A 26,801-nucleotide genomic window follows, 5' to 3' on the forward strand; every position below is an offset into this window, starting at 1 on the left:
GCTGAATATTTGGGTGCCTAAATACCTTCAGTGGGATCAAATACTGGAGAGCAGCAACACAGCTTTGAATTTAGGAGCAAATTTAGAATAAAGAAGGTGAACACAAAGGAAAAAGCAAAGTGCCATTCATCTTGAGGTTAGTCTTAGTGCTGACATCCCTCAATAGCCTAGTTTTAAAATGAGATATTATTTTTCAGAGTCTAGTCCTGTCTTTTGTTTAGGCTTTTTCAATGAATGTGAGAACCATAGCTTAGGTCTAGCGCAGCATAGTTACAGTGGCAACTGACACTCAGAAGTTAGAAAACCATTTTTTTATTATTTTAATTATATTTGAATTGAACGTACTAATGTTAGATTTATTTCACAAAGCAATGACTTCTTTTTCACATATATAATTTATATATATACAACGGCATAATACAGTGGCATATATATATATATATATATATATATAAAATGTTTGCGGGTTTTTTTAACATGCATCTGAATAAACCCACAGGAACACCATACTACTAATGATGTATTCTGTTACTGACATTCAAATAGATATTAGCAGCTCCGAAGATCATTGCAAGTCTCAAAATACTGACTGAATTTCTTAAACCCCAGGCTTCTGGAATCCTGCCACTGTGTGACACATTGACGTTTCATATTTTTAAAAATTATTTCAAACTCTTATTGTTACAGAGAAAAACACCTACGCGTGACCTGCATGCAGCTTGTCAATCTAAGAGTTTGGAAAACAACAGTGCATAAAAGAAATGTAAGTCCCTTTGGGATAATATTTTGCTTTGTGCTACGTAGTAACTATTTGGAAAGGTGCAGGAGAGCACTGACACAGAAGGAGCCACAGCTGCCTGATGGAGCTGATTCTGTAAGCTACCAACCGCTGCAGAGTCCCAAAGCCTCTCAAGCCCCACAGGAAGCAGCGAGGGCTGAGCTATGCAGTGTCTCACAGAACCCTTTCTATGTAGTTAAATGAAGCAGGACGTAATTATTTCCATGAAAGTTGTATCAGGCCCAGCCAATCTAAACCAAAAAAAATGATTTTCTTCTGGCCAGCAACAAGAATTAAAATAACAAAATGACCATTTTATCTCATGCTTTTCAATGTGCTTTTAGATTTTTGAGTTAGAATGAGCAGCAATATAAATTCTCCAGTCTGGCGTGCTCACTGACCTGTCAATGAAATATCCAAGGATGGGGTTTCCTCCATCAACAGCAGGCTGCTTCCAGGAGACAATGACATAATCTTTGTTGGCATCTAAGCACTGCACATCTAGTGGTGCGCCAGGGGCTCCTGGGATTTCAGCGTCAGCATCTATGAGGATGGAGACATGTTTCCAAATGTGAACCATAGTTCTTTCTCAATTATTAATCTTTAGGACCAAACTCTGCACCTAATGAGCCAAAAAAAGAAGTTCCATTACTGGCTTCAAAAAGTATTTATTTTTATATTGCCAGTGTTTTTTCTAGGTTTTGGGTTTCTCTTTGGCACATTTACAAATGCTTAGTATGTTATAGCATACTGTACATGTAGTTCACCTAGGCATTTTAAACAAAATTAGTAACATGCATTCTGGTTGGGTCACTGTCAGAGACGTAGCTGAATGAAAAACTCCACAGACTGTATATTTACCTGCTATTCTACTTAGGAGAAGAGGCTGATATATTGTCTTACTGCCAGGTAATGGCTCAATCAAAAGTATTCATCCACTGCATATACAACACTGAAAGCTCTTACCTCCACACATGGCCCTTCATTGTTTGTTTTCGCTTACCTATGAACTGCAAAGGTATCAAAACCTTTTGAATTTTAATTATATTACACATACACTATCACTGTGGAATATAACCTCCATAAGAATGAGCATATTGTTCCTTTCAAGTGTTTATCACAAACCTGGGACTGCTGATGTCAAAGGGTCCTGGCTTCAGCTTCTGGGCATATCTTATTGAAAACTTTAAAAAACAGAGCACAGTGCTGGGCACTGGGGAATTTTACTGTTTACACAGAGTCTGATTGGTGAGATAGGGTAATTTTCATGTCGAGAAAAATAACCTTTACTGGAAGAATGTATGAAAGATTTTCAAAGAAAAGAGGTGGTTTCTCTGAAGAATAGCACCAATTTGTACACTTACGTGTAGCATTTTTCAAGCCCTGTTGTAAGTTTAAAAGAAGACCTGACTTAGACAAGAAAGATGTATAGATCTGAAGAAAAAAATACTTTGCTAAAAAACCTTTTTCATACATTCTATCTAAACCCTAGACTTCTTAAACAGTATCGGTGTTTCAAGGCATTACAGGATTTTGTACTGCAATATACAGTAATCCCTATTTTTCATGCTTTTGGCTTTCAGAAAAAAAATGGCTTAAGTAAAACAGTAGTCTTCAGAAAAAAGAAACCCACATTTTACACTGTTTCTTCTCTTACAGGCAGAGTAGCATCATATGGAGCTTACGTGCTCTAATTACAGCTAACCTGATGTATTTTTAAAAACAATAACATACAGGATATAAGCAATCCAGATAACAAAATAATAGGAACATTAAGAGCAATAACAACATGCATTTAGTGCTCTCCATATGAAAAGTTTTAGTTGCCCGTATTTACCACTTGATGGAACATGAGACACCACAGTTTCTTTCCAAGACAGACTGGGAAATAGCTGGGACAACCAGCATTGCTGATCAGCCTCCAGGAGGCTAGGATTTCACCCCTGATGGGCTTGCTGACAAATGCTCATCTGTAACCATGGCAGAAGGGTCACACACCCTCTCTAAGTCCATCTAGAGACTTAACAACATGTACTTGATCAGTGCAGCGCTCACTTCCATCTATACACAGGAATTTCTGTGTGTAACACAGAAAGACAACGGCTTGTGCCTAAATACCATAGCTAGCCATTTACAGCAAATCTGTCTACAGTTTAGAAGGAGCAGTGAGGAATATAGTAGCTAACCTGAGACTGTGGGGACATTTTAAGTAGGAATGTATAATATAATTGCTCTAATTAGAATTTGGCAAACACACTGATTGGCTAATAAGATACTCTGGTGAAAGGGATTGTGGGTTTGCAATCAGGTCGTACCTGAGCTGCTGGAAGATGTAACAGGAATGAGGGTGATTATTTATTTATATGGCAGCACAATTTTAAACAAAGCAAGAAAGGCAAGTCCTATTTCTTGTCACAGCTGCTCATTTCAGTAGAGTCTTTCCTCAGGTGATGAAAACATCTGCTCCAGTCATATTTTCTGAGCAGGCTGTTATCTCACATAGCTCTGCTGGACTTGGCAACATAGTACCATTCTGGGCATGGTCTTAGAGCCAAGAATTCCCAGAGCATTTTGAGTTAGCATTACACACTTCAGCTGCTTTTAGCAGCTGGGACAGATATAGAATCAGCACACAACCTGATAGCCATGGCTCCTTTTAAAGAGATATTTCTCTAATAGAAATTCAAGGAAGTTTTTTTGTGGTACAAACAAACAACACCTGGAGAAATTGCATTTTAATTGTACACTCTGCTGCTTTACTATAGAGAATCACAGAATGGTTGAGATTGGCAGGCAACTCCAGAGATTGTGTAGTCCAACCCTAAGATCAAAGCTGGCTCGGCTAGACCTGGTTGCCCAGGACTATGTTAAATCAGGTTTTGGATATCTCCAAGGATGGAGACTCCACAGCCTGTCTGGGTAACCTATTCCAGTATTCAGTCACCCTTGTACTAAAAAAAAGTGTTTTCTTATGTTAAAATGAGCTTTCCTGTATTTTAATTTGTGTCCATAGCCTCTTGTCCTGACACTGGGCACCACTGACAAGAGCCTGGCACTGTTGTCCTTACTCCCTTCCGTCAGGTATCTATACATATAGATAAACTCCCCATAGCCCTCTCTTCTCCAGGCTGAACAGCCCCAGTTCTCTCAGCCTTTCTGCATAGGAGAGGTGCTCCAAGCCTTCAATCACCTTCACAGCCCTTCACTGGACGCACTCCAGTAAGTCATCTCCCTTGTACTGGGAAGCCCAGAACTCAATCCAGCATTCCAGATGAGTCTCACCAGTGCTGAGTGGAGGGAAAGGACAACCTCCTCAACTTGCTGGCAATGCTTTTCCTAATGCAGCCCAGGATGACACTGTCCTTCTTTGTGACAATGGCATGTGTTCACCTTGGCATCCACCAGGACCCCCGGTATCTTTTCCAAAAAGTGGCTTTTCAGCCAGTGAGCCCCGAGCCTATACTGGTGCATGAGCATATTCTTCCCCAGGTGCAGATCTTTGTGTTTCCCTTCCACTGTATCTTTTCCTGCATTGTGCATTACAGACCCCTCAAATGGTGCACAAAATCTTGATCAAAACAGTGTACTTTTGGCTGGCAGTGAGAGGGTTACAAAAATAAATTTTGAAGTTATTATGTAGATTTTTCCTCTTTATGACTTATGTCCAGTACTCTTTTCAGGCTGAAATTGAGAAAGAGTTTTGTTACATCAACACCCTAGATTTCCTCCTCAGAATGCCAATGGTGTCTGGAAGTCTTCTAGCACGTGACACCAATGCATGAGATATACATTCAGTTTTTCCAGAGTTAACAATTGGAAGCTATATTTCTAGAATATATGAATAGAAAATCATTATCCTCTTTTTAATGGGAAAAAAAAAAAAAAAAAAGCACCTCAAATGTCTAAAGCTTATTTTGCCAGCATGTTTTCCTCATTTTGGTATCCTACCAGTATCCTACCTCGAACGAAGACATAAGCACTGTACTCTTCATAGTAGTCTCCCATCACCACTCGTAGAGTGTAAAGACCTTCATCTTCCTTGTTTGCATGAGTCAGTGTTAATGAAGCTCGCTCCCCACTCCAGTGCATCTGGACCCATTTGGATGGTGTAATAAGAACACCTAGAAATTAGAGAATTTCATTATGAGAACTAGCTGGATATACTAAGGAACAGAGTCCAAATATGAAGACTATATTGGAATAGATTGGAAATACACAAGAGACCATTCTTACTATGCAATTTTCTGTCTTTGAACACAATCATAAATTATAAATCATAAATGTTCTCATGCCAATTTTGTCTTAGTTTTCAATGTGTAACTTCAGAAAGCAACAGCTTTTTAGTCAGCTGTTGCACAACACATTTGTGCAACTACTTAAGAAATGTCTTGTCATATAAATAAATAGTAAAAACTACGTGGGCTATGTAGATGGGCCACATAGATGTTGGAGCTGATCAAAATGCTTCTAATTTAAATATTTTAAGGAAGAAAAAATCCCTAGAAGACATTTTCACAGTGCTTCATCAGTTTTCTAACTGTGGTTCCACTTCAAAATGCTGGATTTTGAAAAACTTTTAATTGAAAAAGAGAAAATGTTACTCTTTGAAAATCTGAGAAAGTGACGATCAAATCATAAAGTTCACATGTGCTGAAATAAGTAAAAATTTACATAAGAGCAGTTTTTATTTCTTCTTGTCAAACTTTCTCACCATTTCTGTACCATTCGATTTCTGGTTTGAAGCGCTTGATATCAGGACTGATGACAACTGTGCAGCCCAGACTCATTGTCTCGCCTTCTCTCCCAAAGGCTACATCAAACTTGTCGACAAAGCTGATTTCAAACCTGGAAGCATAGCCATGAGGGGTAACGCCAACTGTGTAAGGGAAAAAAAACATCTGGTTGGTTACTTTTTCTTTCCTTTTGTGACAAGAGTAGGAAGCAAAAGTACCCAATAATTATGAGTACAATCTCAGGCAAAGTTTAAGGTATAAATAGAAACAATGTATATAAAATCATCATCTTCAGAGGTAATTGCAGTGTTAAATAATCCAAGCCTTTACTATCACAGAGAATCAACTATTTATTCATACAACTCTAGTTCTTGCAGCTAGTTCATTTTCTCAGGGAAAGGCTCCTGCAGAATTTCAAAATTTCAGATCCAGCATTTTATCATAAGGTTTGTTTTATAACTTTAAAAGACTTCTATTTATGATTAATGATTTGTTCAGGCCCAGCTGATCTTTAGCTTATATGGTTCTTCTCTTTCCCTAATTTAATTCCTGCTCCATCTCAGGGCAGTCATGTGTCCCCTCAGCCTTCATTTTCATAAACTAAATAAGCCTTTGGGAGGGCTCTTAATATAAAATTAGCTCCCCATTCCCTCAGGCATTCAGGTAGCCTGTTTCTGTACTTGCTCCCGTATTTATCTTTTCTGGTGCTGTGAGGCCCAAGTTGTGCAGTACTCCAGACAGAATAGCCGAAGTGCCTTACACTTGTACTGAATGTACATGGCACGGGAGCTTCCATGTTTCTTTTGAAAACAGCTCAGCTGGTAAAACCTAGGGTCACATTTTCCTTTTCCACAACTGCCTTACACTGGTGGCTCTCAGTCTTCCTGTAATAAATGAATATATGCAGATTGTCATCTTCCTTTCCCATAACCAAGTCATAAATCCCAAATTATATTGGAAATGTGTGGCCTTGCATTTTGTAATGTGGTACATAATTTTGTTTCTATTGTTTCAGAGCTTTGGTATATAAATACCAGCTAGTATGCCTTTGCAACATATCTCTGATTCTATTTGTGCTGCTACAATAAAAGAAATGTCCACAAGTCTCATCTGTCAAGCCTTTCAACCACAGGGCCCCTAGGGCACTTCACCTGCATGACATACACGGGTGGATTGTCTTAACGTCATGGAAGTATCTATGCAATACTGTAAATCACTTCAAAGTGTGAGTTTCTTACGTAAAACAAGCTACCATTTTTACCTTGATATATCCAAAATATTCAAATTGGATTCTGGCTCTTTGATCTTTTCTACACATTTACGCAATGCATGGAGTCACATAGCTGCAGACAAGAACAATTAAGTCAACTATTCTACTTAGGTGCATGCACCCCCTAGATTTTTTTCTAGGCCATGTTTTACATATTGCAAAAGATGAAGTGTCTCTTCTTTTGACAGATTTTATTCCACAATAAAGTGCAATATTAAAAAATTGTTTCTTATATAATCAAACAGCCATAGTCCTAGAAGGCAGTGTCTTTTTCCCCTATAGGTGAGGCTAACATAATCTGAAACTGTAGAGCTCAGTACCTTTGTAAATCAGACCTGCTTCCTTTTTAAATAATGTTAAAAAATAGTCTGCTTAGTCATTTCTCATAATGTGCAACTGTAAATGGATGGGTCAAACAAACATATGGTGCAACTTACAGCCCAGAGGCATGGAAACTGTTCCAGCATGCAGAAGACTTGGATCAATTTCTCCTTTGTATCCTAGGCAGAAAAAGAACAACTTCAGTCACTATCACCAAGAGGTAAAGGCTCTCTGAGCCACAAAACCAAAACTGGTAATGTGCACCTTAACAAAAAAAAAAAAAACCCAAAGGAAATATTTTGCAAACCTACTCTTTACCACAAGAGAAGCATAAGCCGAAATTTCTCCTTTAACATTCATAGCAGAGGCCCGATACTGAGCAGTGTCGTCAAAATCACATCTAAAATGAAAGAAAATATTAAGCAGAGCACCCATTTTACTCCTTGTCATGGCCTCTCCCGTTTCAGATTAAAAAAACACTAAGAAATCTAGGCAAAATCTATAAAGAAGTAAAAGCTTGGAAGAAAGACACACTGGACTAACTAGTTAAGTTTTTATCAATGTTAAAAATCCAATATTTGAAATAAATGTCTCTTTTCAAATATCACCTACAGATTTGAAATTAAGAATACAGCATAAGTAGGAACAAATTGTCTGATGATATTTATCTAAGTTATCTCTAAGTGTTCTCTTATTTACTGCCTCCTATGGAGAGATGCCTAATGTGGAACCTGTAGAAATGGTAGATACCATAAAATATTTTCAAAAGGCACCCACTAGTATCTGAAACTAGTCAAAATCTATATCAAATCTAGATTGTTACTGATTGTCAAATTAACTGATTGGGTCTCATGTTTTCAGTGTTTTTTAAATCAAAGTGACTGCAAAGAACTCCTATTTGGAGGATGACTACTGTTAGAGATCTTTTTTGTGTCTAAGTGAGGACATCTCAGTTCTGTTCCTCATTTCAGTAAGAATCAGGAACTTTGCTGTATTTGAGAAAGTTAACTCACATATTTTTATCCTGGATCAGATTTTTCTCATGTTAAACTATACTCATGAAGCAGACAAATGGAAAAAAATAATCACAAATGTCCCACATGTTTTTGACTCAGCCATAAATAGAATAACAATCCAGATAAATTGCTCACTCAGGTAAACTGCATACCATCTACTGAGGAAAACCAGAACTGCTTCAACATTTAGTAGACAACATTCATTTCAGCAGTACAAACTTGGTCCGTCTTACATCCCCAAGAAATATGTTCACATCTTTCAGGTCTCAATCTATACCAACATTTCAGCTTAAAGGGTTTGTTCTAGTATCTATTATTTGCTTACGTGCTAATCTCCAGTGAGTGCAGCCCATACCGACTTTCAATGATATACTTGCCAGGGTGAGTCTGTACATCAATGGGTACATTGTTTTTGTACCTATGGAAAAGCAAAGAAACCGTGTGTCACAAATGGAAGTGTATAATTTTATACTTCAAAAGGTCAAGTGCTTGATGTTTGAAATAGAACATCAGTTTCTGCATATTTCTCCCAGATAAACTGTGAATTTTATTTTCGAATTATAAAGAGAAAATAGTCTTGAATGGGATGAGAATCAGTTTCTATTACTATGAACTTAATGTTACTACTTGTAAAGGAATGGAGGAGTCACATTAATAACACCTCATGAGTAACATCTGTGAATTGCAAACTGAAAATTCTGTAGCATCCTTACCTACTAGATATCGTACGCAATTTTTTTGTCCACATATTTGATCTACTTTCAAAACCTGCATATTCACAATAATGTCAGGTAGGAAGTTAACTTTTTTATTATTATTTGCATAGCTAATTTGATGGGATTAGACTGGTAAAGAAAAATTGTCTTGCTGGTAAAGTGCATTGCAGCGAGGGATCAGGCAAAAGCTGTACTACTAAAAACTTCTCTGCCTTTACAGGTATACACTATGAGTGTTTTCTGGTACAGTTACATCTTCAGGTAGGAAAAGTTTACTGTTCAAAATCCCCAGTAAGTAATTTGAAGGAATGAACAAATACTGATCTGTAGTGAGCTGGTACTGCTAATTTCAGAGTTGCTGTAAACAGGTTGAGATTCACAGAGGGAGAATTCAGTGGTTCACGCTAAATTCTTCCTCATCAACCGTTGCATAGAGTCATTCATTCTGGACAACACATGTATAACCAAGTAAATGTTCAAGTGAATCCCATCTTAAGTAAGCACTAGTAATAAACCGTCAACAGGAGTCTAATAAAATTACACACTGAACTGTATTCAGTACATTTGGGATTGATTTGAGGTCTATAAAGAAACAACGTTTCCTAAGATAGTGTCATCCTTTAACATAGCTTTCCCTGTGCTCCGTAAGTTACATATATAAGGGAAGTGGAAATAAAAATTATGATTGATAGATAGAAGTATCTTCATCTCTTACTTTGATGTAGCTTAAATAAACCTTTCCCTTCCTAAGTCGTAACAGATATCCAGCCAAAGAGCTTTGCTTCTTCATTACAGATTTTAAATTTTAAATCTCTCATGATTTGCAGTCAGGAAAGGGAACTGGTCTTGTGTCAGTGGCTTGTCCCACTTCACCCAACAGGTCAGTAATAACAGATTTTATTTTTACCAAGAATATTATTAGTTTAATATATGTCGAGATGAAACCATATCCATGATAAATCTGCAAATTGCCTTTCAGCACTTTCAGTGTTGAGGAATAAATAATATTTCCCTGGCTACAAATATTTTTGCATAGTAATACACTGGGATTTTTCCAAGTGCCAGAGTAAGGGAGGATCATAATCCCTTATGCTTTTCATCCTGATCTTCTTCTTAGCAAGGTATTTATGAAAAGGGACTCAATGCAGGCCAAGACTTCAAACACTTGCAGAGATGCTTGACCTCATTACAGATCTCCTACTGCGTTATCCTGACTTACAACAAAGAATAATGCATGAGTCCAATAAGAGTAATCCATTCACCACCACTCTTCACCTCATCTGTGCAATGGTGCCTCCCAGACTGATCTGCCTGGGAACATCTGGGCATCTTTATATTCCATGTAGTGCATCAAATAGTTTAGAAAAATAGGATAGTGCTATCAGTTCCTAATATTTTCCAGGGAATATGAAATCCTGTGAAACAGCACTTGACTCCATGATCTCTTTACATTTTCTCCAAAGGGCTGGGCAACCCTCAGATCCTGTTGGCAATGAAGGCATTTGGTAGCATGTGATGCCATGCAGAAACAAGCTTTGACTGAGTCATGCCAGCAGTGATATGACTTGTACTTGTTTTATTTTCATTATCAGGTTAGTAAAAAATAATTGATTTAATTTTCATGTACTTATATTCATCTATGGAAAGCATATGGCTTGTGTGTGTTAGAAGGACCACTTGTTATTTCTGGAAATGCGAGTTCCAGAACAGCCAAGTCATTAGCTAATGTTGGACTGCAACCTCCCACTGTCATTATGCACTGATAGTTTATGCTTCTGCTACTGGTTTCAAGTGTCCTGGGTTTTCCATATGCTTTTTCCAAGGGAGTCAGAACAGCTGCATGAGACAGTAATGTTTTCTTTAGAGAAAGTTCATTAAGTTTTATAACTTTTCAGGTACGTGAAAAGGTCTTCGTTGCTTATGCAAAGAATGACTGTTTGGAATACGCGACTGACATTTCGTTAGAAATGCTGAATGAAAGCTGACATCAGCATTGTTCTGTGTCTCAGAGTAAAGGCACCTGCTGAAATGGCTGTGAACTCTTGGGGTTTTTTCATTAGTAGCCTGTGCTGAACTGAAATCCCTTTGGAATTCAGATGTACAGTAAAATGATATATTAATTTCCACCACCCACATTTAGCACTTAGATGAAAGGCAGGTTCACAGTGAGAGCAACAGCAGACAGCTGAAGGTTTGCTTTAACCACGTCAGGTTTCTGGGATAACGTGTATCGCAACCGAAGTGAAAAAGCCTCAGCTCTTGCATTCTTGGCTAGGATTCGGGTTACAGAGCTGGATTACAGCCGTGAGTGTAGCTGACCATTCCTTATGTCCAGCTGAGACCAGACTCAAAGGGTTTGTCTGGAATCTTGTCTAGGAGCAATGTCAAAGCAGGGCACTTGCAGCCTTTACACGTGTCCATGAAGAGCCTGGCTACTGGTTGTCATAAGTCTGAGAAGAGAGACCAAGTGAACTCGTGGGTATCAGCTCTGGCCTATTAATGTACCTCTTAGCAGCACTTTTTATGAAGCTCTGAGATTAAGGTTTTTAAGACCTAAATAAACATAGAGTCCATTAAGCAATTCAAGCAGTAAATTGCAAAAAATTAGTATTGCTTTACATCGTGATATAGTAAACGTTTTCTGTTTTCTCCACAAATAGACTCCCCATAGGACTTATGCCTAATCAATGTTTACTGCTGAATGCAGGCTTAGGGTTTTTTAAAACATTTTATAAACACATACACACATTTTATATACACATTCTAGAATAATCTTTTAAATTAAATAAGGAGCATCAAATCTCATTTTATGTTTGGAAAAAAGCTGTTACATATTATATTACCAACTTGATGGTATCCGTGTAGCATGAAACATAAGAAAGATCAGCGCAATAGGTGGTGAGACAGTAAAGCTTCACAAGTCACTGTTAATTAAGTTAAATCAATTCCAGTCAGGGTAAGCTTTAACCCAAGAGTCAAATTAGACCTTCAGCTATGACTAAGAGTATCTTTTGGGTTTCTTACAGTAAAGGTTTGGTTCAAAACCCATTCAAATGAATGGAAAGTTTCCACTAGACTCCAAAGCTTTCATAATATTTGAATGGTCCTGGATCCGAGTCTTTGACTTCGAATAATTATGTCTGCTATGAACACCCTGTGTCATGAAATTCCAGTTTCATGGAGATTCAGTACTTGGCTCAACAGCCAAGCAGCTAGCTTTTAACCAAAGCATGCTTTAATGCTTCAGAACATTAATGGCATTTGTAGACTAAATAGAACTATTTGGAAAATATTATTTTAAGGATAGTACTGGTGATAAATTAAACTGCTATTTTTCCTTCATCAGCAGATGGAATGTACTGGATGTCTCTATGAAAAAAAATAATCTATGCATTCCTATTGTTGTTACACAAAGTATTATTCTGCTTTTTAATATTTTGCTTTCTTTTTGTATGAGGTTACTTGAAAGGTGTTTGACAGTCCTCTGTACCTGTTTTTTTTTATCGAACTTGCATCTTTGCATCTTTCTGGAAAAAATACCACATTCGCTAAGGTGACTTCAGATATTGGTTATGTGATGACTTTCAGTGCTTGAGATACAAACTTACCATGTAACACGGGGTGCTGGCCAGCCAGCTACGGAACAACGAAATTTGACATTTTGCTTTTCCCAGACAGTGTGGGAACGAGGCTCAATAATAAACTCAGGAGCATGTAAAAGTTTATCTTGATTCAACTTTTTGTGGAATGCCTGAGTATCTTCTAGCTGGAAAAGAAACATTTCATTATAAACTCCAGCAGCTATAAGTGCAAATTATTAATATGCAAAAAGCTTTTTTTTGAAGACCAGTAAAAAATTATGCTTTTTTTATTTAAAAATCCAGACAGACATACTTCATTTATTTATCTCACCTAGACACAGAAAACAAAGTTTTCATCTTCAAGAAGCTCTCCTTCCAAAATAGCTAGAGTTGATTTTACTAGGGTTTTTCCCTTAAAATTATTCTAAGTAGAATAATTTTCCACATTTTTTTTTAATACAGAGTGAAGGGTGAAATATGTCTGAAACTCAAATGTCTTCTGTGCTTTTTCTCTAATGCAAGATCATGTATGCCTAGATCATCTCTGACAGACCTGCTCTCAAACCTTTCCTACTGATGGTATCTTTCATCCTCCAGGAGTAACTGTTTCAATTGCATGGCTATCCACAAAGCTGCAAGAAAGAAATCCTAATATACTATAAATCTTGCTTTCTTCAGACTATATGATTTATTTTCTGCCCTAATTTTCACATATATGGAGAATTACAGGTCCCTGTATTAAGGTTATTGAAAGAAGACAGCTTTCATAATCCTCTCAGTCTTCCATAAACTGCGCAATGCCAATTGTCCTTACAATTGTTTCTCAGTTCTGGACAGGTTCTACTTGTCCTCAATGTTCATAAAACAGTAAATACTCATTATCAGAGGTCCAACAGTCTCCACACAATTAAATAATTCCTCCCCATGTTTTAGTGACAATATTTTTGTTAAAACACTCTAGAATGGCATTTGTTTTTATACATCAATGACTGACATCAGATTTCTGACCTGTCACCTCAGGTACTTCTACCTAGTCAGGTATTCCTCATTTACTTGTTCTTTTCCTTCTGTGTGTAGTAAGCTCCATTGCTGTTATCAAATTTTACATTCACTGTTTCTCAATTTTTGAGATGATTTTGAACTTTTACCTTACGTTTAAAAATGTATATGCCCTTTCCAACCTCATGTCATGAGGCTATTTTATAAGCATATCACCAGTTCTTCTGCTCAAAACATTAATATATTTGCTAAATTAAACATATTTTCACTTGATATATTCTGCCATTCTGGTCATAACGTATTTGTACCTTTGCTCTGAGTACTGGTTTTTAAGAATTTGCAGAATAATATCAAAGCTACCTACAGTTAGACATTCAGTTCCAGATGTCTTTGGCAATCCCTGGTTTACACCCTGTGATTAAAACTCTGGAGTAAATATTCTTCATGAGCTTGTTCCCAGGCCATAAAAACCTAGAAACTGCCCCATCACATTCTTATTTGCAAGATACATGTATTGGCAGCTTTCTGCTCTGCCCAGCCACTGCCTCATTGTCCAGGCAAAGGATGCTGTGCCATTTAATTAGGTGTGGGCATGACCAAAGAGTGTTCCCCAGCCCTGCTCTCCCTCACTTTCTCCCAGCACAACAGAAGCATTCCAGCATACCTCAGGCACAGTGCCTCTTTTCTTATCTGCCTGACACCAAGATAACAAGACTTTAAGTCATTGAAAAGGTTTCCACTGAAAATCCTTTGTTTTTTTACTACCAGTATTGCGGTTGCCCACATGGTGTAAATCAGGGCCCTATTGTGCTAGGCACTTTACATACACCAAACAAAAAAGATCCATGCTGTTTATAGTCTAGGTGTTCATTTCTAATTTTTTACCGTTTTCTTCAGGGCCACACGTTCAGCAGACTCCCGGATCGCTACTTTCCTTGATTTTTTTTCATGACGTTCCTCTTCAGAAGTTGACTTGGCCACCTTGCTGACACTAACTCCTTCACCTGTGGCAAAAAGGTTCCTCTTGGCAACATATGCAGCACTTTCTTTAATTCTTTCTTCTTCTGTGTCTGTGATCCCACTGATACTTACTTCTCTGAAAGAATTTTTAAAAAGCAGAATCCCATTGGAAAATGCTGAAAACATATTCCATTTATACTTTCTATCAAATTAGCCAACTGCAGTGACCAACACTTTCATATTTCTGCTATTACAGTCTCATATCTATTCAAAGCTGAAACATGGAAGGGTACTGCGGTATGACTAAGTATTTCACCGTCCAAAGTCATGGCTGTTGTCAGTGCCTCTCTGTGTAACTATGCCATACATGTTCTCAGTTTAACCATTATCCTGCTGTGGTTTTATATGTGCATCGCTATAAAGATTAGCGTAAGGTGTATCCACAGATCTTCAGTTATTGACCTAGGGCTGCAGCATTTATAATAACACTACCAAAGTGGTAGGAGATAATTGTAGCTGTATAAAAATGTCCTCGCTTGTGATTCATACAGAAAAACATGTTACTGTATATCACAAAAAGTTCTCTTTATTCATAGAAAATGCAATCCTGTACTGTTTGTAGGGTGACTGTTCTTCCAAATGTTACCAAGAAGATGATTAATGATTTTCTTGAAGCACCGTTCTCAGTCTTTCTACAGAGGAGAGATGCAAAGAACGGTTACTCTTAATGGGGCAATGCTGTTTCCATACGCACATGTGGAAGTGTCATTGCAGCCATACTGTTTTGCAACTGCCAGGACATTATAGCTGCTACAGTAGTGCATACACAATGAGAGTTCTTTGGCTTAAGGAGAACCATTAATATCCTTCTGCTGTATTTAGTTACTTTAGGGTGACGTTAGATGGCACACTGAAAAGAGGTTCTGTTTAAGTTATTAAGTGCCATCTTGCAAGCACTACGAAGAAAGTAGCCTCTGTTTCATTCCAGAAGGCACTCAAGCATAACCTCACTATTATAGCATAAAACACTTAGTACTGCTACAAAGCAAAAAGACTAGGAAGAATTATTTTTTTCTGTTTTCTTTAAGTTTGCTAATATTATGCATTTGACAGCACACCTCAACACACAAGAAAATCTGGATTCAAACCCATAATTAACTGTCCAAAACTTTATCTTTGGGCTATGAAGTCAGTTCAATGAGATGCAAGACAGCCAAGCAGTGGAATGTGCTGTGAACTTAACTACACATAAAAATTGCTGAAAAGACTAAAAAAAATTACTTAACAGCATAGAACTTTGACCTCCCTCATGCCCTCAAACTCTGCCTTGAACTTTCTATGTTTCAGGCTACTTTAACAGGATGACTCTTAAAAGTGCCAGTGGGATGATGGATTCCCTTCAGTTAGGCACAGCAGCCCCCCCACAAACACCATCTGAAACTGCAGGTATATGGCAGAGGTTTCTAAAGAAAATTTTGAAAACCCACTTTAATGAATATGAATGGAGCTACATGCCATTTAAATGAATCAGTGCCACTTTCCTTCAAAGGCAAGCTGACATTATTTCCTCCCTAATTACAGTAGTTAAGATCTCAGCAACTTCATTGTATGGACCTGCTCTTCAAGGCATAAAGCGTCTTCTGGGAGCTAATGAATATCTTCAGACTAATATAGGACTCAGCCTAGTCATCTGCAGTAGTGGTCTCCAGATGCTTTTGATCAACAGTATTAAATAATTAGATTTGCTAATAACTTCTTCCTGTTATAATGTGCCCAGATGAAAAAGAAACGTGTTCCCTGAAATGAATGCATCAAAAATAGCACACAGTACCATTTAAGAATTGATTCTGTAGTCAAGTCTCAGGGGTTTCAGCAGAAAACACTTTTCAAACAGAAACAACAGGATCAAACCCCAAATGGCACACACAAAATACTATTTAAGGGTATCTGCCATCTGCACTCCTTTGGCATAGGGTTATTGGTGGCTGCAAATAGTTCCACAAGCCACATTCAGTATCTTAGCACCTATGGCATTAAATCAAGCACTGGGTGTTTAATTATCTACAATACCGGCTGGTTGTCCTTAATTTTATCTTGCAAGGATTACGCTAGGTGTTTAAGAAGAACAGTTGTGATGTCAATAATCTGAGCAAGGGAGGTTTTTACAGCAGAAGCTGAGAGCTCCAAAATAGAACCAAATAATGGAAATGGTGACACGGCACTGAAGGTCGTCCAGCAGAACAGACAACAGCTCTGATGAACCCACAGAGAGATGACCTTTATAAATACTATTCCTTGTAAAAGTTATCTGCCCATGGGAAACAACACATCAATTTCAGAGGGGAATTTGGGAATGACATATAACATGCACATGGTTCAATGGGCTTCAGCTGTTATCTTACAAACAAAAATAAATATCTGACAGGAATGTGGCATGCAGCTTCTGCAGTTTTGGCATGTGGTCATGAACATGATGCCAACAGAAAAAACGCCTAAAACAGATACCCCAACCATTTCATGACATGTTGAGTTGGGCACCCTAACAATGATCATATGCCTTTTTTATATTTTTTAACTAATTAAAAAAAAAAAAAAACCACAACAAAAAAACCTATTTGGCTCATTTCAGTGGTACAAAACCACACACAACTTCCTCAGCTGCCACGTGCAAAAAGTAAGATTCATACCAACAACACTAAGAAGAATAGTAACAATGATGTAAGAATCCAACAGTATCTTTTGATGTACAATCCCAAAGTATTGCAGAGACACATATAAATGAAGTTACACACCACCACACTAAGTTAGATATTACTGTATGCATTTCAAAAGAAAAGAAAAATAAAAAAGATTATTTGTTAAGATGTTAACATGATGTTGTAACATCACAGGGGCCTGTAAAAAAGCTAAGAACATCATCCAGGAGTACTAGCCATCAGTCATGATTTTCAGCTATTGACCAGCACTATAAATTTTACTTCTGTAGACTCAAGACACAATAAAAAGGGAGAATATTTGTACTTGAGGGCATGGGAGACAGATGATAGTGAGCTGTAAATCTACTGCTATGTAAGCAGAAACAGCAGGTGAGACACAAAGGTAATGAGAAGCCTTGAAAATATGTACTGCAAGTTTTGTGTGAGACATATCTATGTATTTCTGTCACAGAAGATATAGCTGAAACTCCAAAGCAATGTTTTAAAAAGGCAACAGTGTGTGCTTCTGAATGTTGGTTGGATCAAAGAGCAGTAAGGCAACACAGAAATGTACAAGAGGTGTAAAAAAAAATTACTCTCGGATAGTGAGAGGAAATTAATAAAAACAAAAACTGCTGGTCTCATCACAAAAGCACCACAAACCCTCAAAAGGTTAAAGCAATACCATCTCCCCCTGACAAAGTGGAACTCAGTTTCACATGAAAGCACAAGTTTAGATGCAAAGCATAAGTGACATTGGGTGCTGATTAAGCAGTAGACAGAAAAACACTGGCTTCCAGGAACAGCTTGGAAGTGTCCCATGAACAATGCTGTGCTGCAGAAGAAAGTCAAGTTGAAGGAAAGTTTCTGTTCAGCTGCAGGTGGGCAAGAAATTTTCCTCTTGGTCTCCAATCAGGAACCAGTTTTCCACACCACACCCCAGTATGTATTAATCTGAACAAGTGACTATGCTTGAACTGCCAGAGACTCCTAATAAAATCAGCACGCCATTCCCCAAAAAGGGCAGGGCAGCCTCCGTGCTCGTGTTGGTTCTGGCTTCCACATAAAGTTCACATTCAGCTTTACTGAGGGCACTGCTGCAGTACGGTGTATTACATCAGTAGTAACTATGCAATAAATGCCACAACACGTGAGATCAGTATGAATCATTACAATGGATTTGAGGAAGTATTTGGTTTCATTCCAGGTTTTCCCTGTGCCAGGACAAAGTATTAGCACATTGCTTCATTGTTTCTATGATTAATGCTTGGTAAGAGACATTGAATTACAGAACAAGTCTTCAAAAGAACAAGCTAAATAATATGGACAACATGCTAGTCTGGTTCCCAATAAGCAGAGTTATAATTATGTCTTAATTTCATAGAAAGTGGCCCTGGCGATATGTTCAAAACAGATCCTGGCACCTAGGTTCCTTTGTCCTGGCTTTCGATGATCAATGTCTGATTTTCTGCCAGTTAGCTGATTTTGTCTCTTTATCACTCATGTGAAGTGCAAACAATCACCTTGAGATCCATGAGTGTAAAAAAAGAGTAATGGATTTGTTATTTTATAATTTGTTAAGAAAATGTCAGAAATAAGATACCAAACAAAAGGAAAATCGACATACCGCCCTGTGAATATGGGCACTGAGTAGTCCATGGCTTCGTTCTCTTTGTCCTCAGATACAAAATTCTGTTTTGCTCGCTTTGCTTTGGGACTCATCTTATAGGATTGATTTTCAATCATTAAATTAGAATCTTTCAGCCTGAAATAAAAATAATACTGTTAAGTTCAGAAAAAAAAGCTGTTAAGAAACACTCCAAAATAAGATTAAAGTACTAAAAATTTTTGCTGTCTTGTTTAATAATAAGAAAATATAACTTTAAATAGCCATCACTTCAGAATTACTAGACACATAACTAAATACACTTTTGACAAACTCATTATTACAAATACAACACTGATGCCCCTTGATATCAAATCTAAATAAAGAGCATAAACAATATACATGATAGCAATGCACATTTAATAGCTTCTTGGGCTGGGACTTGGAGAGTTTGGATACTCAGTAGACCCTGAAGTCACTGAGACCGCTGTGTAATTCTGAAGATTGTACCCGAACTCATAACCTCTCTTTTCCAGAATTTACTGTCCTGAAATTGCCTGGTCCCCCACCAAAATGTTGGTGTGTAAATGTATTCAAAGTAATAATGCATTTAAGTCTCTACAGAAATTGTGGGGCAGCATATCGCTCAGTAACCATTGCTCAGTTGCCATTCCCACTGCTCTCCCATACCACCCCAATCCATTGGAAGCAGAGAGCTGAGTCAAGTACCACCATTTAACACAACACAGACAAATGGAGAATGAGTGGAAAGAAAGAAGAGCAAACCAAAGAGAAGGCTTCCCCTCCTCACCCGCCTGGGAGGGATTCTGAAGAGTGTGAAGCATATTTGAGGCAGTCATTTGGGGTTCATTTTTAACGTGGTTACAAATTGTGTTAACAAAGCTCCAAATGCCTCTGCCTTTTCCCAATGCAACACATCTTTAACTCCCAGAACTATGCAATATCTTGATCTAGTCTGGAGATTTGTCTACACAGCATAAGCTTACCACTTATGTGCACAGATACAGGAGCAGGATTAAAGCACATGGTTTCTCAGCAAGGCTCATTAGCCCAGACACATACCACCACAATGGCTAACCTGATTCCCATACTCTGGGTAGCTTACACCGGTGTCTCTATGCAACGTGCTGCACACATACAATTGAAACTCATGCTAGCACTGGATCCCTGAGGATGTTACACATGCATGATGTAAGATTACAGATACATAATTGAGCTGATGGTTTTCTTAGGCTACAGCCTTGCAAAAGTACCAAGCTCCAGAAGTGCCACCAACACGTCATACCAGCAACAGTGCTTACTTTCCAAAATACGTGTTAATAATCTATCCATGTGGGACTCTGTGTGTGAGAACACATGGGTCCAGTGTCATTCTTCTATCTTTCCTTCCTTTGTTTCTTTGTGCCTGTCCCTTTGCTCAGGCTGAGTTTTCTCCCTAAGTAGTGCCTATTAAATCAGTCTCCCATTCCCTAGCTCTTTTAACAGCTTTCTTGCTGTCATCTCTTCTCCTTCTTCTTCTAGTTCCTTCCCTGAACTTCACATCCCCTCCCACATCTGCTTTCCAGCCCTTATCTCTTTGCCCTGCCACTCCCAGCACCATCACTGTTTCCCTTCCTTTCTGCTGAGTCCCCATCTCATCAGACTCATCTGTATTCAGCTCACCCACATCGCAGTGAGACAGCACCCTCCCCTGTGCTCCTTGTGTGCCCACTTTATAGGCACCACCACTGAGCCTACAGCACCACCGCCAAGACACACTCAGTACAGGAGGTAAAAGTAACCGTGCACTGATTCTCCTTCTTTCCTCATCCTCCTGGTTTCAATGCAAACAAAAGCACAGCCAGCGAGAGGCTGTGGCACACACCACAGGGCTGGGGCCAAGGGTTTACCACAGCAGGCACCACTGGGTCAGCCAAGGCACAGACTAAGCCTACAGGAGAGAGATGCTATCTGCTCCAGGGTCTGATGCCAGGTTCTTCCTCCAGGGAAGGAGTCCAATTGAGGTGGAACGAGCTTTAGGGACAGAAATCCAAGCAGAAAACACTCAGGAATGGTCCAAGCAGAGTAAGATAAAAAGGTAGAGACAGAATGAAACAGGGTATGCAGTGGCCTCGCTCCTGGGTTGGGCAACAATGTAGTACAATCACTATGGCCAACCACAATGTGTTGGGAGAACTCACCATCAAATAGGTGGTGAGAAACATCAAAGGCAAAGTATTTTCATTATTTTTCGTAATTGAACTATAGTCTGTAAGGAACTGCAGTTCTTTACTTAGCAGGCGACTTTTATTCCTGTCCTATTTTAAAATGGGACAAACCTGGAATTTTTACTCTAACTGCCATCAGATTTCCTAGGGACTTTAGTCTGAACCCTTTAGGAGGCCACTTGATTCCTTTTTTTTTCTGGATTGTGAAGGATCACAGTATTATTTAAACTTCAGTTTAAATGTCAAAAAGTTTCTATTTTCATAAAAGCAGATGAAATGTGGTGAAAATTTCAGCTCAGGCATTTTGAGCACAGTTAAGTCAAGACTAGCTCTTTGTTCCTAAAGAAGAATTTGGCTGTTCTGTTGGTTTAGTTTTCAGTTCAGGTCCAGGTTACACACTCATGTAGGGAATTAATGGGGAGCGTACGTAGCAGTTCCCATCACTCTTTGCTAGGCCTTTTGCTGATGTCTTTCCTACATATTTTTTTTCTATCTTTCACTTATAACTCGCTAAAATTATTTGAAAAGGAAAGAATAAGTTGCTCTAGGTTCTGTTTGTTTGGTGTTTGTTTTTTTAATCAAACACTGCAAGTCTTTCAAGTTGAATATCTCACTTTCATTTTTAATGCCTTCTATAGCTGGCTTCATCAAAATATCCCCCAGACCTTTCAGATTAACACCAGAGATCTCCATCACAATGAAGCGTGAGAAACAGAGATAGAACCGGGACTTTTATGAGGTGCGATGACTAGGTTAAACATACTGTACATGCACAGCTGATTCCCGCTCTCTTTTAAGTTTTCTAAACCATAATGTCTCTTGATTGAGGCACTTTTGCTGCAGCCACCTGATTATTTTCTGGATTACTACTCTTGGATCCTTCAAGTTGTTGCATCCTTTGGTCAGCCCTTGTGTGTAGGTGGTCAGGACCAGAAAAGCACCTTTCCAGATGCCTTTTCCTCCCTTCTTCTTTCTCTGGAAGGTACAGCTGCAGTAAGAGTTGTTGTGCTGTCTTTTTTTTGTGTTGTGTTGTGCAAGGGTTGGGTCCCGATGCTTTGTAGTGGTACAGAAGAGGGAGCACTCAGCTATCAAAAGTGCAGATGGTAACTATGAGCTGAATAATGGATCCATGTGGATTCTGTAATTGTCTGCTGTTCTCAGATCCCTAACACAACACTCCAACCAATTTGCTTCAGACATTTGCTCTTCCAGAAACTTGACCTGGACTAAGCGAGGCTGCAGTGAAAAGCATTCCATTGAAAAACACCAATGGTGCTTTTAGACCAGTTCCCTGTTCCAGCAATGGTCAAGAGCAGGTAAAAAGAAAGTTTATGTAAAGAAATACCTCCCTGGATAAATCCTTTTGGTTTCAAGCAAAAGCCTAGGGATACCCTGAGCCAGAGGTTGCATCCTGGCTGTAGCAGTGAGCTTACAATGCATATATGAAAATGGCACTTTCTTTTGTGATTCTTATAATTTCTTCTGTGTTTACATACCCCTCTGTGTGAAAAATCATTCCTTGTTCACTCTGCACATTTCACTATTTTATACATTAAAGTTACATACCCACGTTTGCCTCTGTCCCAAGGTAAGAGCTCCAGTGTCTTACCTTCTCCCAATAGAACATATTCCACACCTCCCACTACCCTACTTGCTGATATCTGATCTTTTTTCTGGTTTCAGACTGTACTGTTTGAAATTAGATGATCAGCACTGTGCCTAGTATTTCAGCTACAAGCATACCTTGGATTAATGCACTGACATAATATGCTTTCTATTTTATTTTCACTTTCTCTCACAGCTGTTCCTAAATTTCTAATTTCTTCATGACCACATCAGAGCATCCAGCTGGTGCTTTCAGAGAAGTATCCAGAGTAACTCAAAAATCTTTTTTAGAGTTGCACTCCATAAACCACGAGCTGAAACAAATGCATTTGAAGCAGAAGAAAATGTTTCTCTTTTCCAAATCCTGTTATCATTTGCTTCCATTCAGGCAGAGCTATATGGATGCTAGTAGAAGTGCATATTCAAATGGAACTCCTCACACAGGAAAACAAATTGATCACTATTACTGTCATGATGTTTATTTCCCTGTTTTCCTTTTTTTGTTATTACTATTTCTTCCTGTGCAACACAAAACCCAAACCCTGCCTACAACCTTTATTTAGGTAGCCCAAAGAAGGACTCTACTTTCTTGAACCAGATTCTAAAATCTTGCCCTTTATTTTAAAATGTTCCAACCTTTTAGCTGATATGTGGAACAGAATCTCCCTGGAGGAGAAGGAGCAGGGTATCAGTGCTCTCTAGTTTCACGGGGAGGAACAGTACCATGACCTTTTAACAGCTTTCAGTCTCATTTGATATGCCCAGAGCGCATATGTATGGTTTTTTACAGATCAGATACTATCTGTACTGCCTTATCAAGGTTGGTGACCCAAGCCTACTGTCCTCATTTTTTGATGGCTTTCAGCATGTTAAACTATCAACACCAGCATTTTCCTACTTTCTCAGCAGTCACTGAATTGGGAGTTGCGTGACTGCAAATGCTAAAGGCACAGGCATTGCCCTGTAGAGGTGTGAAAAACAGACACTATTAGCTTTTTGCTTTAGCCCAACAGAGGAACTAAAGACAACAACACTGTGCAGGACATCTGAAACTCCCCAAACAGAGGTTTTCTTTTGTTGTCTTATTCTCAGATAGAAATGTACTTCAATATGTTGGCACTGCCCTTGTTTCTGTGCCTGAAGGGACAGGTTTCCCACCCTGCACAGTCTGTGCCCAGTGGATGCAGAAATGTGTTCTGTGAGTGGACCACAACACCCTATTCCTTAGTTATTCCACCCCTGAATGAAGAAGCACCTGTAAGCTCTTTTATACCTCTAGAAAATCATGGGTTTTGTCCTTAGCATGCTTTTGTTACGTCTCTCTTTCACTTTACTTGGACAGCAGAAAGGGATGCATTTGGTACGCACAGTGGCTGCATCTGCTGAAGGAGCCCCATTAGCCAAGAGGCATTTTCCAGGCTCTGTAGCAGCTGCTTCTTTCCTAATATGCAATGTTTGAATTTAGTCACCATAAAGAGGAGATAGATTGGCAAACTCAGTTACAAGAAAAAAGAAAAAAAAAATATTTCAGCAAAGAGCTCTTTAAAGCCAGCCTCTAAAGATGAGAGGTGTTTTCTGGTTACTATATTCAAGTTAAGTTGCTGACAGATTTGTCACAGGCCCAGGCATACTGCTGGCAATAATCATGCTGTTCCCTAACACAGCTTCCACAAAAAAATTTTTTTGAAGTGGGATTGTTTCTTTGCAGCAGGTCTCATTAAAACAATATCTATGCCTGGTTATGAAGTCTGGAAGCCACCTTCTTAACCCTCACCTGTAATAAACCAAAGGATGAGCAATGCCAAGATCATGGTCTTCTCATATTTCTTTAAGTATATTATTTACACAGCCCTGTCTCAACCCTGGTTACAACGTTGCTCAGAAGAGCATTCACTCTTACTGTCCGGCAGCCTAATTGATTGCATGCTAGTAGGGCATCTCTGCCCTGTTTGCTTGGTTCACCTGAATTATACCATGTCTTTTCTGTTTCTCTTGACCTGCAAAATATATGCAAATGCTTGAGCCACAGCAATAACTGCTGGTTTCTCTCTAAGCAAGTCTCTGGCCCATTTGGTGGCAGATAACCTGTCTGTGTCACGATGGGATTATCTGATGCTGCTGGCCAGGAAAATTACTCATGGAAAAGCAGTGAAAGTTTGAGCAAAGGCAAATGACTGAGCTTCCAAAAAAAGAGGTAAGCAGGTTTAATCCAGCAGTCTCGTTTGACAGGCCTGTAGTGCTATAAGCAGCTTTGGCAGACCTGACTCAAAGCTTCTTAGAAGCGCAGAGGATGGAGTGGTGCTATGGGAAGAAGGTTCTCCCACAAGAGCCAAGCTGCCCACCCCAGCAGCTGCTGAGGATGGGACAGGGGAAAGGATGGGGTGGCCACAACAATGGCTTGTGGGAGAGAGCTGCCATCCCTCTCCTGCATGGATCCTTCCTTCCCTTGGGGGAAGCGGCACACCCCACTCTTCCTGGCTCTGTGGAGGCCAAAGAAGCAGTGTACGCTTACAGACAGCCCCTCAATCTGGTAGAGAGGGCTAGGTGTGAAGCAGCAATCTTTAAATAGTAAGACTTGCTGTCTTTTAGGAGCCCAGGGTTTGGCACTTTGGCAAACTGTGACCAGCAAAGCTGCAAGCTTCCGTACTTGCTCTTAGTTTTGCCTGTTTTCATTTCACTCCTTTTACTTCTTCAAGCTGTCATGATGTAAAGAAGACTTTAAATGTGGGGAAAGGATAGCCCACTTGCAAATGGGGACTTTGTTGTCCTCATGAAAAAACAAGCTGCAGCTCCTTCAAGCTGTCCATGTCCATGCTCTGGACATGTTTTCCACTCATGCGAGGCTTCAACATCAGAGAACTGGGTTCAGGTCAAGGTCTTATAGGTTACCTAACCCCAAGTCCTTCTCCAGTCTTTTCCCATGATAAATTTCCCACATAGCACTAAGCGGATGCCAACACTGTTGCTTCATGAACACTCTCTTTCATACAGTTGCTACAGAAAAAGAGGAGACTTAAATTTTGCAAGTATAATAAAGTTTAGCAAAAGGTATTTTAGATAAAAATAAGAAGTGAACGGAATAAAAGTTTAATGTTTGAATAGTAAACTTTTCCTGTTAAGCTTGGAGGGGTTTATCCACAAACTATATCCATTATACATAAGTGTATATTTGATGTTAAAATTCAGTGATTGCAATAATCAATTGTTAGACAAAGAATTTTAGCTGGATTTGGATTCATGTGTCCATTCAGGTTTCAAGCAACCACCACTGTTGTAGGTCATTTAGATGGAGCATTTCAATTCAAGACTCTTTCTACTTTTTGAAAATTGAAAGAGTTTGAAGGCTCATTTTCTTTTTATTTTTTTTTTTCCTTGCTACACCATTCCTTTCATATGGGCAAAAAAGAAAGTCTTTGATTTGCTGAATTTATTTTAGTAAAACTTTTTGTCTTCACATTATCCCTGGGAGTGTTTTGGGACAGCTGGGGAAGACAGTACAAACGTGGAAAGAATTACTTCAAATTGCCACTACATTTAACCATATAGTCACATTATTTGTTCTACTTTACCTCTTGCAAATTACAGCAAAAATGGGTTGCAAAACCCTAATAAGTACTAACATAGAGGTCATATTAACCATAAAATTAGGTTAAATATTGGGATTATAATTCAGAACCATATTGTGTCAGGTATTAATAAATTTTTGTGCAAAAGAGATTTAAATAGCATCTAGTCTTACATAGCAGCACTGAGTTTCTCAGACTTCCAACACAAAGACAGTATCACAGAAAAAAGAGAAGTTACAACTGAGACATTCTTATGTCTGATTCCTAGGATAATATATCAACCTGTTGGCAACTCTTGTACTACAAAGTAGTTTGGAATTACCACTAAATATACTATTTTAAAACAAAAACTATTATCTTGAACAAAACCTCAGGAAACCTGGAAATGTTTTAAGTTCTCTACTAATTAAGCAATTCCATTTCCTTTAACATTACTTTGCTGATGTTAGAGGAGTTCTTGATGAGAATATACAGGTTTCAGAAGAAACTCACTTGACAAACCAGTTACTGAAGCGCTTGTAACTGGGACTCAGAAGCAGGTTACTTAACAATAATTTTTTGCAACTTCAGATAGTGTTCCCGTAAGAACATTTTCTATGAGAAGAAGGCAGCTTTGGGTTAGAATCAGCAGTAGCATGAAGGCAGTGCTGCATCACTGCAGAAATTTGGGATATTTTCCCCTACCCAACTCTCTGGAAACATAACCACCAGTCCCAGGTTCTCCAG

General features: G+C 38.7%; 1 protein-coding gene across 6 annotated transcripts in view; it reads right to left on the minus strand.

Moving 5' to 3' along the window:
* The window catches only part of MYOM1 (myomesin 1), an 80,716-nt gene that overhangs the window by 44,104 nt on the left and 9,811 nt on the right, over positions 1-26,801 (minus strand). For 3 of the 6 annotated variants that reach the window (XM_037380492.1, XM_037380489.1, XM_037380490.1), the window contains 10 exons: positions 18,698-18,835; positions 14,300-14,510; positions 12,443-12,600; positions 11,678-11,680; positions 8,444-8,536; positions 7,414-7,502; positions 7,219-7,281; positions 5,490-5,654; positions 4,738-4,899; positions 1,180-1,321 (listed from right to left, as the gene is read on the minus strand). In XM_037380492.1, coding sequence (XP_037236389.1) covers positions 1,180-1,321; positions 4,738-4,899; positions 5,490-5,654; positions 7,219-7,281; positions 7,414-7,502; positions 8,444-8,536; positions 11,678-11,680; positions 12,443-12,600; positions 14,300-14,510; positions 18,698-18,835 — 1,224 coding nt within the window. The remainder of the gene's footprint in view (positions 1-1,179; positions 1,322-4,737; positions 4,900-5,489; positions 5,655-7,218; positions 7,282-7,413; positions 7,503-8,443; positions 8,537-11,677; positions 11,681-12,442; positions 12,601-14,299; positions 14,511-18,697; positions 18,836-26,801) is intronic. The other 3 variants (XM_037380494.1, XM_037380493.1, XM_037380491.1) reach the window with 1 other exon arrangement.

Source organism: Falco rusticolus, chromosome 3 (assembly GCF_015220075.1).
Source record: "Falco rusticolus isolate bFalRus1 chromosome 3, bFalRus1.pri, whole genome shotgun sequence".
Taxonomy (NCBI): Eukaryota; Metazoa; Chordata; class Aves; order Falconiformes; family Falconidae; genus Falco; species Falco rusticolus.